This window comes from Amaranthus tricolor, chromosome 12 (genome assembly GCF_026212465.1).
Source record: "Amaranthus tricolor cultivar Red isolate AtriRed21 chromosome 12, ASM2621246v1, whole genome shotgun sequence".
Lineage (NCBI taxonomy): Eukaryota > Viridiplantae > Streptophyta > Magnoliopsida > Caryophyllales > Amaranthaceae > Amaranthus > Amaranthus tricolor.
Window position 1 is genome coordinate 4610085 of NC_080058.1, and position 15124 is coordinate 4625208.

Below are 15124 nucleotides of genomic sequence, written 5' to 3' on the forward strand. Positions count from 1 at the left end.
TCTTATCATCTGTCTGTTATTTAACTTACTGATTATCAAATTTCTGCCAATTATTACTTTCCCAGAGCTTGATTTCTAATGTTGTTACAATTGAAGTCACTACTTGTGAACGTATGCTTCAAGTTTCCCGTAGCTTCATATTCCTGCAGTGAACTTTTTTTAATACTATATTTGGATAAAAATTCAGGAGATGGAAGGTGAGGGAAGAGGAAGAAAGGGGAAGGAATTATAAGGAGAGTCTCCTTGTTTGTTTAGGTTGGAGAGAAGGTCAAGGGAAAGGAAACCTGGGAATGAAATGATGGTCAACATAACATTTTCCTTCCAAATCTTCCTCTTGTGTATTGATTGGATTCAATCAGTGCATCCCTTTTCTTGCATCCTAAGATGTTTCTTGGTTGAGAGGGTAGGGGCTGTTTTACTCAAAGAAATTCTTACAGGTTTGATCCTTACCCCATGCAACTTTACTGTAGTCAAACCATTTGATGCTATGGATAAAATTGAAATTTATCTTTCATTGAAACTTATATATCAAAGCTAAATTGGAAATTTGGAAATACATTAAAGTCGAAATATTACGATGAGGAATGTCCAAAGCTACTTTTCTCGGTTCAAATAGTGTTTCAATCAATCCAAATTTACAACTAAACGAAAATTATCTGATCATCAACAGCAGCAATGCCAAAATCTTATTCCCAATAGATTATGTCACAGCATGAACAAATTAATTCGTTGTAGTGGTCGTCCACATGAATTTTCCTTCTTCAATCATCTCAATTTTCTATGAATCTATCACTCAACCTTTAAATCTAAATTCTTCATATTCTTTTCCACTCTTGTGTCATCGTCGGTTTTTCTCGCCCTCTTTTTAAATCCTCAAGTTCCAACTTTCTATCTTCGTTATCAATTTATCAATACCCTGTTATTGCATTTTCTCATTCATCTTCTCCTTAATATTGAAACTCTTAAACCCTTTTTTATATCTCCATTTCGTATTCTATTCCTCAAAGTTATCCCCTCCAACATTTAAGCATCCTCGTTTCTGGTACTCGCATATTACGATTCTTTTCTAAAGGCCCAAGATACTAATCCATAGTGTTGGTCTAATGGTCATTCGATAGAACTTTCCCTTTAGCTTAGGGGCACACTTCGATCCTAGTGCCGCTCCATTTTTTGCATCCACCCTTAATTTTGTGTGGGTCACATCACTTTTGTTAATCTACATAAAGGCTTCCATGATTCTGAGTACCTGACAGTAAACCCCTTAGTTTCTAAGCGCCATTATGTAGTAGCTGTCAAATTGAGCTTAACAACCGGAAGATGCACGTTCCCAATATACTAGGGTGTAGGAATACAATGAGATCCTGTGTGCATGTTATTGGTATTGACAATCACCTTTATCTAGGTCACATCCAAGGAGTGAACCCAATGCCATTGCTTAAAAGAAATATTGATGACACAGAAGTCTCCATGCTTCTACAGAACTTTGCTTCCTAAATTTCCTAATGTTTCTACAGAAACAGTGGCAATGCCAAAGCCTTTATTACATCAAATAAGGTTTGTTGCGTGAACGAAGAGTTGAACTCTTGTTTTTGTCCACATAAACTTCCTTTATTCACCATCTCTATACAGTGAGTCAGTGATAAATGGTCATGTAAACCCATTTACTTCGGATCACCTATAATTTCTACATCATCATAGTCATTTTGGCCTTCCTCAAATTCTTTCACAACCCACATATTCCGAAGTCCAACCTATTCACTTTTCTAGCAGTGCATATAGGGGTCTACCTCCTTTAAACAAACAAAATAAGTTCTCTCTTTTCGTATCTTCAATACATATTTCGCTTTTCACCAAGTATCTTCAGTCCAAGTTTTCTCTTAAAAATATTTCACACATCCATATGCATCTTCGCTTCCCCCATCTTATTGATATGGTCCTTCTTAAATATGTAACATATGGACCATATAATATGTAGAAATGTTGCTCTAGAAGCCATTCTATATAGAACTTTTAACAATTCCCTTTCCTGAATTTAATTTGAAGACACTCCAATTGTATGATGATTCCCCATCTTCCCCTAAAAATCCTCAATCTCTCAACTTTAGAACTGCACTATGCACTCCTCAACACAACAAACCAACCCTAGTATTTTCCACTATCTTAGGTCAGCTTTAACCTCTTATCCTCGAAAGCCAACCCTCAACACCATTTCTGCCTTTCGTTTCACCATCTCTGGCCGTTGGCATCTTGAAAAATCAGCTGCATTACTGTTTTAGTTACGTCCATCCCCAACAGAGCAATAACATAAAAAACAAAGGTAAAGAGTGAACTTCAATTCAAATGACATTTATCAAGATGCATGAAGGTTGAGCATAGTGCATCACTCCATCTAAAGAAACTGGCTTAGTTGTTTGAATTGGAACACCAAGACTTTCAATCTAGAGTTTCCATGGTCAACTTGACCTCCCAAAGGTGTTGTGCTTTCTTCCAATGGTTGTTGATTGAGTTCTGGAGATGGTTCGCAGCAATGGTAGATGAAAGAGCAAGAAGATAATGAAGGTGTATCTTTTTACAATGACGTTTATTTCCATTTTAGTGGCTAGCACTATCAAGTTCAGAACATTATTTCTGCTAGATTTTGTGCTCTCTGATTACAGCAAAATTCATGTTTATTGCAATACTCTGTACTATATATCCTTTGAAGAGCTGCAATCAAAGATATGATCACACTACTATACCAATTTCTGGCTTTTCTTTGCAACGGATGGATTTTTTTAGTAGCTCAGAATTCCAATATATGCTTACCCAAGTGGCCAATTAATTTTGATTATGCCAGCTTTGTTATAATTTATAATGATTGCATGATTACATACAATACATTTCACGTCATCAAGTTTAACTTATTCAGCTCTGATCTATTACCGTTTCCTGTTGTTGCCATTGAGCTCTTAGTATAGCTGGAATTTTGCTGCAAAGTCAGAGCATATTTGCTTTAGAAATTGCATTGAATCAGAAATGGAAATGACATCGTTTTACTTTCTCTTAGTCCTTTTCTCAGACTGTTGCTGGAGAGTCTTACATTCACTTAATGTTTTACTCTTGCTTTTGTGGTATGTTGAGAGCAATACCAATAAGCCTTATTCCCAACAATATGGGGTCGGCTACTTTAACCAAAACAAATCATGATGTCGTTAACAAAGGTTCTTCTTCATTGGCCTATATAATGCTAGCCTACAACAATGAAAATCAGCTCTAATGATTAACAGTTTGTCAACCGGAAGAAACCATTTTCCCAAAAGCGTTTACTTTCACATTTTTCACTTATTGGAACTAAAACTGAAAGCTCTATACTTGGACTCTTCACTTTAACTTAAGGTTTCGTTTGGACCCTTGACACTCGTGCATTAGTAGGACACTTGGATACTTCAATATGGTTTAAAATATTGAGATTTTAAATAAAATAGTGATACTTGGAATGTATCCGAGTTGGACATGGGTATACGAGTCTAAGTAACGGGTTGAAAAAGGAGATAAGTCAACTATTTTTTCACAGTTGATAAGTCATTTCAGTGCTAGAAAAAGTAGTGAACTATTTATTTTGTTGTATAGTAAAACTTCCATTTTTCATTTTTCATTGCTCTATAAGCTCTAATCAGTTCACTTTAATTCTAATAAACTCCAACAAAATTAGTTTAGACTTCAGTACCTATGAGGGAGAATACACTTTTGACTCCGAAGTTTGAATTCTTCCATTTCCGCAAGCACTAGGGGGGGGGGGGGGGGGGGGGGGAGAGAGAAGTGTTGACACCTTAATTGACTTCTGAATTAGCCTGGGGTGAGGCGTTAGAAAGTAGACTGAGGAAGATCTTTCTAAATTTGATGTTACATGATCAGATCCGATGATAATGATCTCTAATATGGCACATCAATGATTTAAAAACTGAGGACAACATTGAATGGTAGCAATGTCCTTTTCTTCTGGTTTACTGAAATGTCAAACTCATTGGATTTCTTGTATTTACTTTCTGGCAAAGTCAAAGGAATAATGGTCCTCTTTAGATTGGAGAAGTGAAGGATGGAGTGGATTTAGAGTTTGATGAAGTTTAAATTCCTGTTGTTTTATTTAATAGCACCTGATTTTAGTCCTTTTCATCTCCATGAAGTAAAGACAAGGAAGGAGAAGGAGGAGTGGTGGGAATACGACCACATGCCTTGAATGTCATTGCTGCCTCGATAGTGAACCAACTTCATGTTTAAGAGGAGAAATTAGCGTTTTGAGAATGTTGAACCAAACACGTTAACATAGTATGAAATACAAGTTAAATTTTTTACATTCCCTTGCCTAACCCTTTCATTTCATTTATTTTTTGGGTTTTGGATCATGCACACTTCTTATTTACGTGAAGTTGAAAATGATGCTTACTATCTAATGTCAAATGGAAACAACTTTTTTATTATCAATGACGAGTGTATAACAAGGGTAAGGTTGGTACATCCGATCCCCAACCCCACCCTAGGGAGCCACTTAATGGCATTGGAGCAATTGTATGTTGAAATCTTGTTGCATCAAACATGCTCCAAGTTGATTTAATGTAGCTATTAAGTTCAGTTTTCTGCTTGTTCTTGCATGACAGTATTGCCTAATTGAGTGTATCATGTCAATTGCTTTGTATTTAAGATGTTCTTTTGCTGTGTCAGTGACTGCTCAAAAATAAAAAGCAAAAAAAACTGAAGCAATATGATGATATAAACTATTGTTGAGCATGAATTTATTTTAAAGTTTTTGTTTCTTGGACCCTTCTCTTTCACTTATACCACACCTGATGCTTCACATTTTGATGATTACCTCCCTGATTTTCATTTTAATTTAGCTAATCCTTAGCAACATTTACCAGTTATATGACTAAAGACTTGCACTTTGCTTGCAAAAGCCGTCATGGTGATGCCGTTTTTCTTTGGTAAGTTTTAAAAAGAACATTCAGCTTACATGTGTACTATTCCAGATTTTGGATTTTACGGACCATGTCTGGACAGAATGCTTTTCACGTTATTTAGGGAGGTAAGCTTATTCATCCAACTTCGAGAATATGTATGCGTTTTGATAGTGGTCCTTATCATGTGGAAAATTTGAGCCACTGTGATTTGATTTGAGTAATAAACTTCATGCTAATTGTATCTGGCTGTTTGATTATTCTGTTTACTGGCTCTGCTTCTTTTTCAATTCAAACAAGACCTAAAGGTCCATATTGAATTATTGATATCCCCTCGAGTTAGCAGTATGTCTTTTCAAAAATCAACTAATGCTTAACTCTTACGCATTTTGGTAAAGATTGCTCAATATGCAATGCCTGTGGCACTCCCTCTGTCCACTTTATTTTGCACACTCTCTTCAAATAGTGTCTCTATTTGGTTTTCGCCTATCTCTTTTAACCTATAAACAAAACACGGTCTGCCATGCAAACCTTCTCTATCCATCCCTCTTCTGTCACTATTTTTCCTCTCTACTCAATTCAATCTAAAATTTACATTTATTATTGTTTTTAATCGTTGTTCGAGATACAAAATGCAAATATTGTGAAACATAGGGGAAACATCGAGTAATAAATTCTTGCTTTAATAGCTTAAGCTTAGTTTTTTTTTTATATATATATAAAAATCGAGTTCAGAGAATATGGTCTGAATTTCAGAACTGTGTATGATGATCTAAAAAGCATTGGTAAAACTTTAATGGATAGCTGCTTGAAATTGCTCTTCTTTTATTCTATTATTTTTCTTTTTTCCATGGTCTTACCAATGCATTTGGAGGTCTGATTTGGGATGGATTTGTATTTTTTATTTTTCAGGTGGATGCATCTTGATCCTTGTGAAGGAATTTATGACAATCCATTGTTGTATGAGAAAGGGTACACCCAGTTCTATTGTTTGCATATTTTCTTTATTATTTTTATGTTAAAGTGGATTTTTGAATGACTAGTACTTCCTCTTTGCATATTTATTGTTGTTTCATCATAATGTAGGTGGGATAAAAAACTGAACTATGTGATTGCTATTGCCAAAGATGGGGTATATGATGTCACAAAACGTTACACAAGAAAGTGGCATGAGGTAATGCAATGTAGATGTCATCTACTGGCTGCCAAATTTTGTTTTTGTTCTTGATCTTTCATTGTTCCGTCGTCGATTACGCTTTCATATCCTTAAAAATTTATTGCAGGTGCTAACCCGCCGAAATATGATTACAGAGACAGTTTTATGCACAGTTCTAGAAAGACTAACCAAACAATGCCGAAAAGATTTAAAACCAGAAGTCATTTCCATGCTTGAAGCACATCATAAACTTGAGAACGAAACTTTAGAAAGAGATCTTCACTCCAAGGCTAATACTGCTGTTTCACTTCCTGGGAGACTTAGTGGGGACAAGCAATGGCGCATCTCAAGGTCAGAATATGCTGGGAGGGATGGTTTGAGTTGCTTCTCTTGTCCGGTTCGTTTGTGTGTGGATGAGCATGTGTCTAACATTTATGATGCATTGGGCCTAACCTTGTCCAAATTTGTTGAAAGCTGTTTCTCAATCTCCAGTGTGATTGATGCCCTTAAGACCTTAAGAAGAATCTTAATAGTTTTTCAAAAGTGTCCGTTTAAGTCTAGAAAGACGATCAAATCTTCACTTGTTTTACGACCTTCTTTGCATAATCTTCTGCCTATTTCTGGTGAGCTACTAGACATCCTACAATTGAAGTGTGAGCTGGACACAAAAAATGAGGTGTTTTTACATTTGGTTGGCCATTCTGTAAAGGCTTCATTGGCTTTGCCTGTTGCATTAGATGCTCTAAATGATGTGATCCAGAGCCTTGCTAAATCAACCAGCATTGGAAAAGATTCTCTCTCTTTGCCGCTTTTGAGATTGAATAGAATACATTCAGGCTCGGTCCTTGCCAGTGGAGAAGAACTTCCTTTTGGAATTGTGAGTTGACTAATTGTTTGTTTCTTATTTGTTGTTTTATGTCTGGCATGAGGTTTATTCTCCAAGTTCTTTTATGCTGGTGTGAACATAAACTGTTTTTGCAGTCTACGTCAGCTTTTGATGGGTTACAGTTGTCAAAGTGGGAAGAACCGAATGGAGCAAAAGGTGTGCTTTACTCATTTATTAAGACATTGGTAATGATCTGATCTTTTGATCTGTTAATCTTCTGAATTGTGGCATTTCAGGTGGTTGGATTGCATATAAACTGAAAGAGGGTCAAATGTGCAAGCTTGTGGCATATGAGCTGATGTCTGCCAACGACGCTCCAGAAAGAGATCCCATGGACTGGTATGATCATTTAACAATAAGTTTTATGTAATCATTCCTCCCTCCAACCCTGTGATAAGGATTAAGTAGACTAGATCATCAATTATTAGAAAACACAAGAGAGAGCACATTCTGATTCTTTAGAACGAACGAACAGCACAGAGCTCAACTTGCACATTTAAAAGGGACTGGTATGTTTTTGAAACTCGACGGCATGGGGCCACTTAAAGTCCACTTTTTTGTGTGATGAACCAATCCCTTTTTGCACAAGTTCTTGTAAAGATGGCTAATGCAGGTCTCTTCTCAACCAATGGTACAATATTATAATATTTGTTCTTTGTTTCTGATTGATACACAAGTATGACTACCAGCTTTTGTTTTTTAGCTCCAGTACCTAGTCTATCCCAGGATTGGAGGTGCATCATGGATTCACTTTAACCTGACTTCATAACATACTGCCATATGACTAATGTCTGAGAGCTCTGAACTTAAAGAACACCTATAGAGCTACCTGCAATTTCCAATGTTCTCATATCTATTCTAGCTCTGATGATTGATCAAACATTCTGTTGTGAATAGACAAATCTTCTAAGCGGTTGAATTTCTTCTAAAGTGTTTTTTCTTATCTGCCATTCCAAGGGTTGTCCACTTACATCATTGACCAAATCTTAGTTTGCTGCTCTGTATTGTACAGGGTTAATACTCTCTTTGTGCTTTTGGTTTTGCTACATTTTTCATTTTGGATCATTCCTTTGAATTTTCACTAGATATGTATTTTCGCTTGTGGTTCCAGATTCTCTTTTAATATTGACGACATAATCATTCTCTCTCTACGTCTTGTTCACAAACACATCCACTTTAGACTGGAACATACTGGTGGGCCGGTGGCTACTATGATATTTTGTTTTTGTTTTTTTTTTTGTTTTGCTAGGGAAGTTGTCAATCTTCTGTAGGATGACCTCCTACAGTCCTAGGTTTCTTCCATTTATTAGGGCTTGATTAACAAGTTCTGTTCCTGAATTTGGATGGTGCTATCTTTTCTGAACCTTTATCAGGATTCTTGAAGGAAGCAAGGATGGAGGGTCCAGGTGGTATGTTTTGGATAGACAAACTTCTCAGAATTTTGAAAATCGTTTTCAGCGCAAACTATACAAGATAGAATTAAGCAACACCCAATCAAACGCCTTCAGGTATCTCACATCCACTTCTAATTTCCCCACTTGCTTTCGCAGAAAAGTACTATCGATAGCCTTTAAGATTGTGAACTTTGCAGGTTCACCTTTTTATCGGTCAAAGATGTTGACTCGACTTCCAGGTTACAAATTGGAAGTATCGACTTGTATGCCGAAAGAAATAAGTGTCTATGTGGGGAGAAATTACGGCATGACTAAAAAAGAGCAGGTGAATAATATAGAGGAATCAAATAAATTGAATAATCTTAGTTATTACTGATTGCAGGTACCAGTTTGATATGTGACATTTAAAACCAATCCTAGATTTTAGGATGATCTAATGTGAGGGTTGTATTTGTTTCAATTTATATTAGGTTGTGGAAGGACCCAGCAAATGTTGTGTACATCGTATTGTGAAAATTTACAATAATGTTATGTTAAATGACCGTATTGTTTAAGTGTTATAAAAATGTATATTACTACAATTCAAGACATTTTTATTAATAAAAGAACAATTGTTATGTTTTATTAAATTCATATTGATGTTATAGACAGGTATACCTGTCAAACAGATCAGGTTGGGTCGAGTTTGAGTTTGGGTTATATATGAACAAATAATAATATCCTCAACCCAAATCCAACCCGTTTAGTTAATTGGTTTGGGTCGAAAAGTACAACCTTGACCCGACCTTTAACAGATCAAATCGACCTGATTTTAACCTACTTTACCCGTTTATAATTTTTTGTTTTCATTTTAAGGTTTTTAATATTAATTAAATTTAAATTTTAGCTTTAATTTTAAACTTTGTTTTTTTTGTTTATTTGTGTCTACTATGAAATATAAGAAAATATTAAATATATTAAGTTTAGGGTATACTTATTGATTCAATCGAAATTAACATGTTTAATTGAATAAGTTTGTTTCAGGGTTAAAATTTTAACCTAAATCTAACCCATTTAATAAACTGATCAGATCAGATCGACCCATTTAATTAATTGAGTCAAAAGTTTCAACTTAAAACCCACTTATTTCAAGTTAGGTTCAAATCGAGTTAGCAGGTCGAATCAGCTTTTGACAGAGCAAATATAGAGTTCAAAATCTCCGACATGTACATGCACATGCACAATAATCTCAACTCTCAAGCCAAGGCCAAAATAATACAGGTCATTCATTAATCATACTCACCTCAAAAAATAGTGGCAACCTAAAAGATTAATTGAAATTGAAAAACTTAAAACAGAACAAAGTCTAACAGGATTAACAATAGGATTGCTACATTATTTGTGATAGAGGCACACAGCCCATATAGGGTCTTTAGGAGTAGCAAAAGTTTAGCAGAACCAAAAAAATTGCACTAATTGAACAGAAATTGGTAGGAATTTAAATTCATAAAGATCACTTGTGATTGTATGCACTCCTGTCTATCTCAAGTTGAGCAGCCCAAAAATCCAGTTGACTCGACACGCATTCTGAACCTGTTGAACCATATGAACAAAACTTCTTGATGGAATTCTCTACGCCAAGATAATCGTACACATCCTCGCTAAAAACTGGACTAATACCCCTGAGTTCATCAAGCGTTAGATCTTGAAGCTGACAACCCTTGGCGACACACAGCGCAACCGATCTTCCTACAATGTCATGACTAGTTCTGAATGGTACCCCCTAGTGAAATTGTAAAGTGAGAGATCAGGAGGGGCAAGGACATACAAAAAGAAGATAAATACTAGGTACTAACATGAGTGTATGTATTCAAGCAAATTGCAATGGAAAAGGAAATTGGAAAGATTACACAACTATGGTGCTACATGAACCCCAAACAAATTAGTGTAAAAAACGCTGCTAACAAAGATTATTTGATCCTATCGAATAATAATTATATCCAATATAATTATTATTGGTCCATAGATAACCTTACAGAAGGGAAGAATACATAGAATTCTACGAAAATGCAGTTAGTCATCCATGAAACAATATCACGATGAAGATATACTAATGAAACTGATGAATGATATGTGATGAAGATATGCTTAGAGCCTCAATGATGAAAATACCACAAGGCTAATGAAATGAAAAAACGAAAACATAAAATCAATGAGGTTGTTTATGAATATTGAATATCCTGTAAAAACTTCCGGAAAATTCTCACCTTCTTTACAAGATAATCTGCAACTGTTGTAGCGTCAAGATGACCGGCTGGCAGAGAGTTCTGGATTCTATCTTTGTTGAAGGTAACGTTTTGTGCAAACTCAGAACATACCTCTAGCATCCCTACGATAGTCTTCACGCTGTCAAATACAGGCTCCTTGTCTTCCTGTTTAGAAGAAAGATGATAGCATCAAGTCAGCCAACTACCAAAAAGAGAGAGAAAGCGAGTGCAAGTAGCCTCGAGATGTAGTTTTTCATAATGAAAAAATAATTATCAACGTGAACGGTGTACCTGAAGATCACGGTTATAAGCTTGGGGAAGACCTTTGCATAGTACAAGAAGAGTGACTAAGTCGCCTACAACTCGTGCACATTTTCCACGGACAAGTTCCATGGGATCTGGGTTTTTCTTTTGCGGCATTATACTACTTCCAGTTGAAACCGAATCATTCGGGGTCAAGAATCCAAATTCTTCAGAAGCCCATAACACCCACTCTTCACCAAGCCGAGAAAGATGAATGGCTGTGATAGAGTTTGCTGAAAGGAACTCCAGCAAGAAGTCTCTATCGGAGACAGCATCTATGCTGTAACGTAAAAAAAAAATTAAGGGCCTATCACTACATCAAAGTAGTTTACAAGTTTTACAAATTATGGATCGGAGACCTAATCGATAGTCTAGAAAAAAATATATCCTACATCATATTATACATATGCAAGGATAATATAGCCCAGCACACAATAGTTTAAACTTTAATCGTAATTCTTAGAAACCTCAAAACTCAAATAACAAAGCATGTAATGACAAACAAGCAAACAAAAGCAAGCAATAGAAAACCGTGAAACTTCTATCTAATTCTAGTACTTGTTTGTTTTATGGTCTCATCGTGAAAAAGTGATTATGCAACTAATGTTTCTCTCAACTAAACGTGAAAAAAATTTTCTCACTCAAAAAAACTATTGGCCTTTCTGAAAAAATAGCACCCATTTCACGTAGTCGAGTTCTTTAATATCATATTTTTAATAAAGACATTGTCAGCTCGTGTGATACATCTGCTAGTAAAATTTTTACATGTACCTGTTTCTCAAGGGAGCAGTGAATCCTAAGGCATCAGAAGTCATAATTCTATCAATTGGTAGGCCGGTGCCTGCCAACGCACACGCACCCAACGGACAGTAATTCAACCTAACTCTGCAATCAGTGAGACGACCAGCATCTCGATCAAGCTACAGAAGAAAGAGAAAGACCAAGGCAAGATCAGATTTGCACAAATCATGAAACAACAAACAAGACATGGATAATCATTCTATTATCACACTCCCCATATGAATTGAGGTAACGTAAAAATTAAAAACCATAACGGCCCATTTGGTTAGTGGTACTAAATGGTGGTAATGGGAATGATATAGTGTAAAATTTCATCAAAAGTTCCATGACATTCCCATGGTGATGAAACTTTGATCACAAAAAATTTTTTTTGTTTATAAATTTCCATTACCACCTAATATCACCTCCCAATAGTAATGCATTTGGAATGAATTATATGAAGAAAATGAGATGATTAAAGTTGGACAAGCATGGCCATCAAGGTAGCCAAGAGATTTTTCTACCAAGATTACTCTAGTTTTCATTTCCACTACCACTGTTTAATACCAACTACCAAATAGGCTGTAAAAGTTGTTTAAAAAGGAAAGAAACATGTGTCTATCAATTGATTCTTAGTGGAATCTTTCAAAATAATAGTTTTTAGTTAACAGTATCAAGAAACATCTAAGAGAACTAATGAGATCATTGACCATTCTAGGACCTATGTTCTCTAAAAATTAATGAACTTTACAACAATGCCAAAGTCTTAATCCCAAAAATAATGAACTTTGAGTCAAAATGAACCTGCTCAACATAAGCTAGAAGTAGATGTTCCAGCAAAATAGGTTGCGCCCTTTGCAAATGTGTGTAGCCGGGAACAATAGTACCTTCATTCTTTAAAGCCAAGGTAACCAGTGCAACCTGCATTATACATAATATAATATGTAAGTTTGATTATTTAACAACCATATGGAACAGTATAAGGTGTTATGTGCATCAGATATCAGTAAGATAAGACTTTTTACACTCTTTACAGATTGGCAAGCCATAACTAGAAGACGGGGAAGTCAATTTACATAATACTTTGACTCAAAAACAAATTTATCGGTCTAATGTACCAAGTACGACATGATTAGCAAGCTAATTTTCTTTTGAAATTTGCGATTCATTCAAATGGTCCAAATATAGCACAAAGCCAATCATAATTCGAATTTTTTCGATTTGCGATTCACGAGGATATAAGCAAATCATGATACACTAATTGTACCAACGGAGCATTGTTAATAATCGGGAAGGAAAAATCTAATTTTTTTATTAAACTATGCTTGCTCAGCTTTGCTAACATGAAACAGTATCATTTGTCTAATGTATGCCCATCCGTTAGAAAATCCACATTTGATTAAGCCATGCATGCTCAGCTTTGCATAAAACATACAAAAAACCAAAAGCCGGCAAGCTGCAATCAGAACAAAAATATGAAGTTAAATGCATTTCCTTGGCCAAATAAATTAAATGACAAGGCAAAAACCTGAAGCTTTTTGATCTTCTTGAGGATATCTTCAATGGCATCTCGACACCACAAACGAAAATCAGTAACAACTTGATCATTTCGGCTTCGTGCAGTGTGAAGCTTCTTAGCAGGCTCACCAACAAGATCAGTAAGTGTTGCTTCAATGTTCATATGAACATCCTCCCGATCACTCCTCCATACAAATTCACCTGCCTCTATACGCCTCTCTATCTCATCAAGACCTTGGAGAATACTATCTCTATCTTGTACACTGATTAATCCCTATAATCCATCAGTAGATTTAAATTCTCAATTACTCGATTTTATCAACACAAACCAAGTATAATAAGCAAGTGTATATGATCTTGTTTTGCCCGAGAACAAAGCTCAAAACGACAAAACAAAGAACCCTAATTGGAGTATTATTTACCACCCAGAAAAGATCTAAACGTTTCCAATGCATAAAAACAAAAATTAACAAGAACGAATCCAGAATCAGTCATTAAGCATTAACAAATTGTGAAACAAAAAAGAATACGCAAAATCTGAATTGAATAAAAAACAAAAAATTAATGATACCACATTGAAAAGTCCTAATCCGTTTCATTTCATATAAGTTAATAATTCAACAATTACATTAAATAAGAGATTGTAATCTCTTTCATTAACCTTAACACATAACCCACAACAGCAAAACAAACTAACCCTAATATAACCCAAAAATGAAATTGAAAATGCAGATAAATAAAAATACCCAACTCAAATTAAACTCAAATAATCAAAGCATGTATAGTGTTTTATTTCAGAATACTAAGCATGCAAAAATCCCAAATTTGGGTAATTAGGTCTTTGTATGTCACTTCTGCGATCATAAATTAAACAACTTTTATATCTACCGAAAAATGAGATTGAAAATACCCACCACAAAATAAACTAAAATAATTTCAATTAATTAAGAAAACCTAAAATGAAAACAAAAGCTACAACCTGGTCAGCAAGCATGGTAGCATGAACACGGCTACCCATAATGTCCTGTTTGTAAAGGGCTTTATCAAACGAGATCGACTCAGTAAACTTTTCAACAATCTCAGTAACACTTTCTTTAAATCTTCCTCCCCGTAATTTTGCCTCTTTATCTTTGTTCTTTTGAGAATTCGTTGTAATACCAGATGAAGAAGAGGTAGACGAACATTGAAGCATTTTTGGGGTATTGAAATTTTTAAGTATGTGTATTATTGGATTGAAATGGATAGTTTTATGAGACTGAAAGGTGTTGGTGTTTCTGAGTACTGAAGAAGAGAGTAAAAATTGATGAATAAATGAAGTGGCAGCCATGAAAAAGCAAAATAATGTCGCCGAGCAAATTCGAGTACACTGCAAATGTAAACTTTCTTTAGAAAAAACAATAAAAGGAGAATATGCAGCCAATTTTAATGTGGAAATATATAAATCAAGCTTCCCTTCACATTGAATATTTATGTTAGGGTTTTGAAGAAAAACATTAGTATACTATCTCTAATTGCGGAAAACTGGAAATAAACCTTAATTATCGACTTGTTAGTTATTAGTATTATGATATGATGAGAATAAATTCTATTTTTGGTTATTATGAAATAATTTGATATGCACGTGTTAGAGGATTCTTAATGGCGACCTATTAAAAAGGTCATTCTACTATTTCATAATATTACTCTCTTAAAAGTTTATTTTTCAACCTAATTTTATTAACAATAACCTCTTTTAAAGGGTCATTATTTTTTCTGTCATACTTTTTCTTTACTCATCATATTTTGTCTCCCATAATTTATCTAATATTTATTTTTATATTTCATAATAATATTTTCATGTACAAATTTAATATAATTTTTTATTTAATTAAAATAATTTTGATTTTTTTGATTAAAAATTTTAATCTTTT

General features: G+C 34.8%; 1 protein-coding gene and 1 pseudogene across 1 annotated transcript; one reads left to right on the forward strand and one right to left on the reverse strand.

Moving 5' to 3' along the window:
* Positions 1 to 8996, forward strand: part of LOC130828929 (peptide-N(4)-(N-acetyl-beta-glucosaminyl)asparagine amidase-like) — a 29578-nt pseudogene extending 20582 nt beyond the window's left edge.
* A 662-nt stretch (positions 8997 to 9658) lies between these two features.
* On the reverse strand, positions 9659 to 14738 carry LOC130828930 (argininosuccinate lyase, chloroplastic-like). Its single transcript, XM_057694979.1, has 7 exons — positions 14194 to 14738; positions 13225 to 13488; positions 12501 to 12617; positions 11688 to 11836; positions 10905 to 11196; positions 10614 to 10778; positions 9659 to 10129 (listed from the first exon to the last, which is right to left on the reverse strand). The coding sequence occupies exons 1-7, from the start codon at positions 14539 to 14541 to the stop codon at positions 9860 to 9862; spliced, it is 1605 nt and encodes a 534-aa protein (XP_057550962.1). The 5' UTR covers positions 14542 to 14738; the 3' UTR covers positions 9659 to 9859.
* Between the last annotated feature and the right edge of the window lie 386 nt (positions 14739 to 15124).

Excerpts from the sequence above, each read along its gene's own strand:
- LOC130828930 (XM_057694979.1), bottom strand. The coding sequence starts at position 14,541 with ATGGCTGCCACTTCATTTATTCATCAATTTTTACTCTCTTCTTCAGTA. Across the intron at positions 11,837-12,500 it reads TTCTAGCTTATGTTGAGCAG|CTTGATCGAGATGCTGGTCG; the intron begins GTTCATTTTGAC and ends TTTCTTCTGTAG. Across the intron at positions 10,130-10,613 it reads CAGATTATCTTGTAAAGAAG|GGGGTACCATTCAGAACTAG; the intron begins GTGAGAATTTTC and ends CAATTTCACTAG.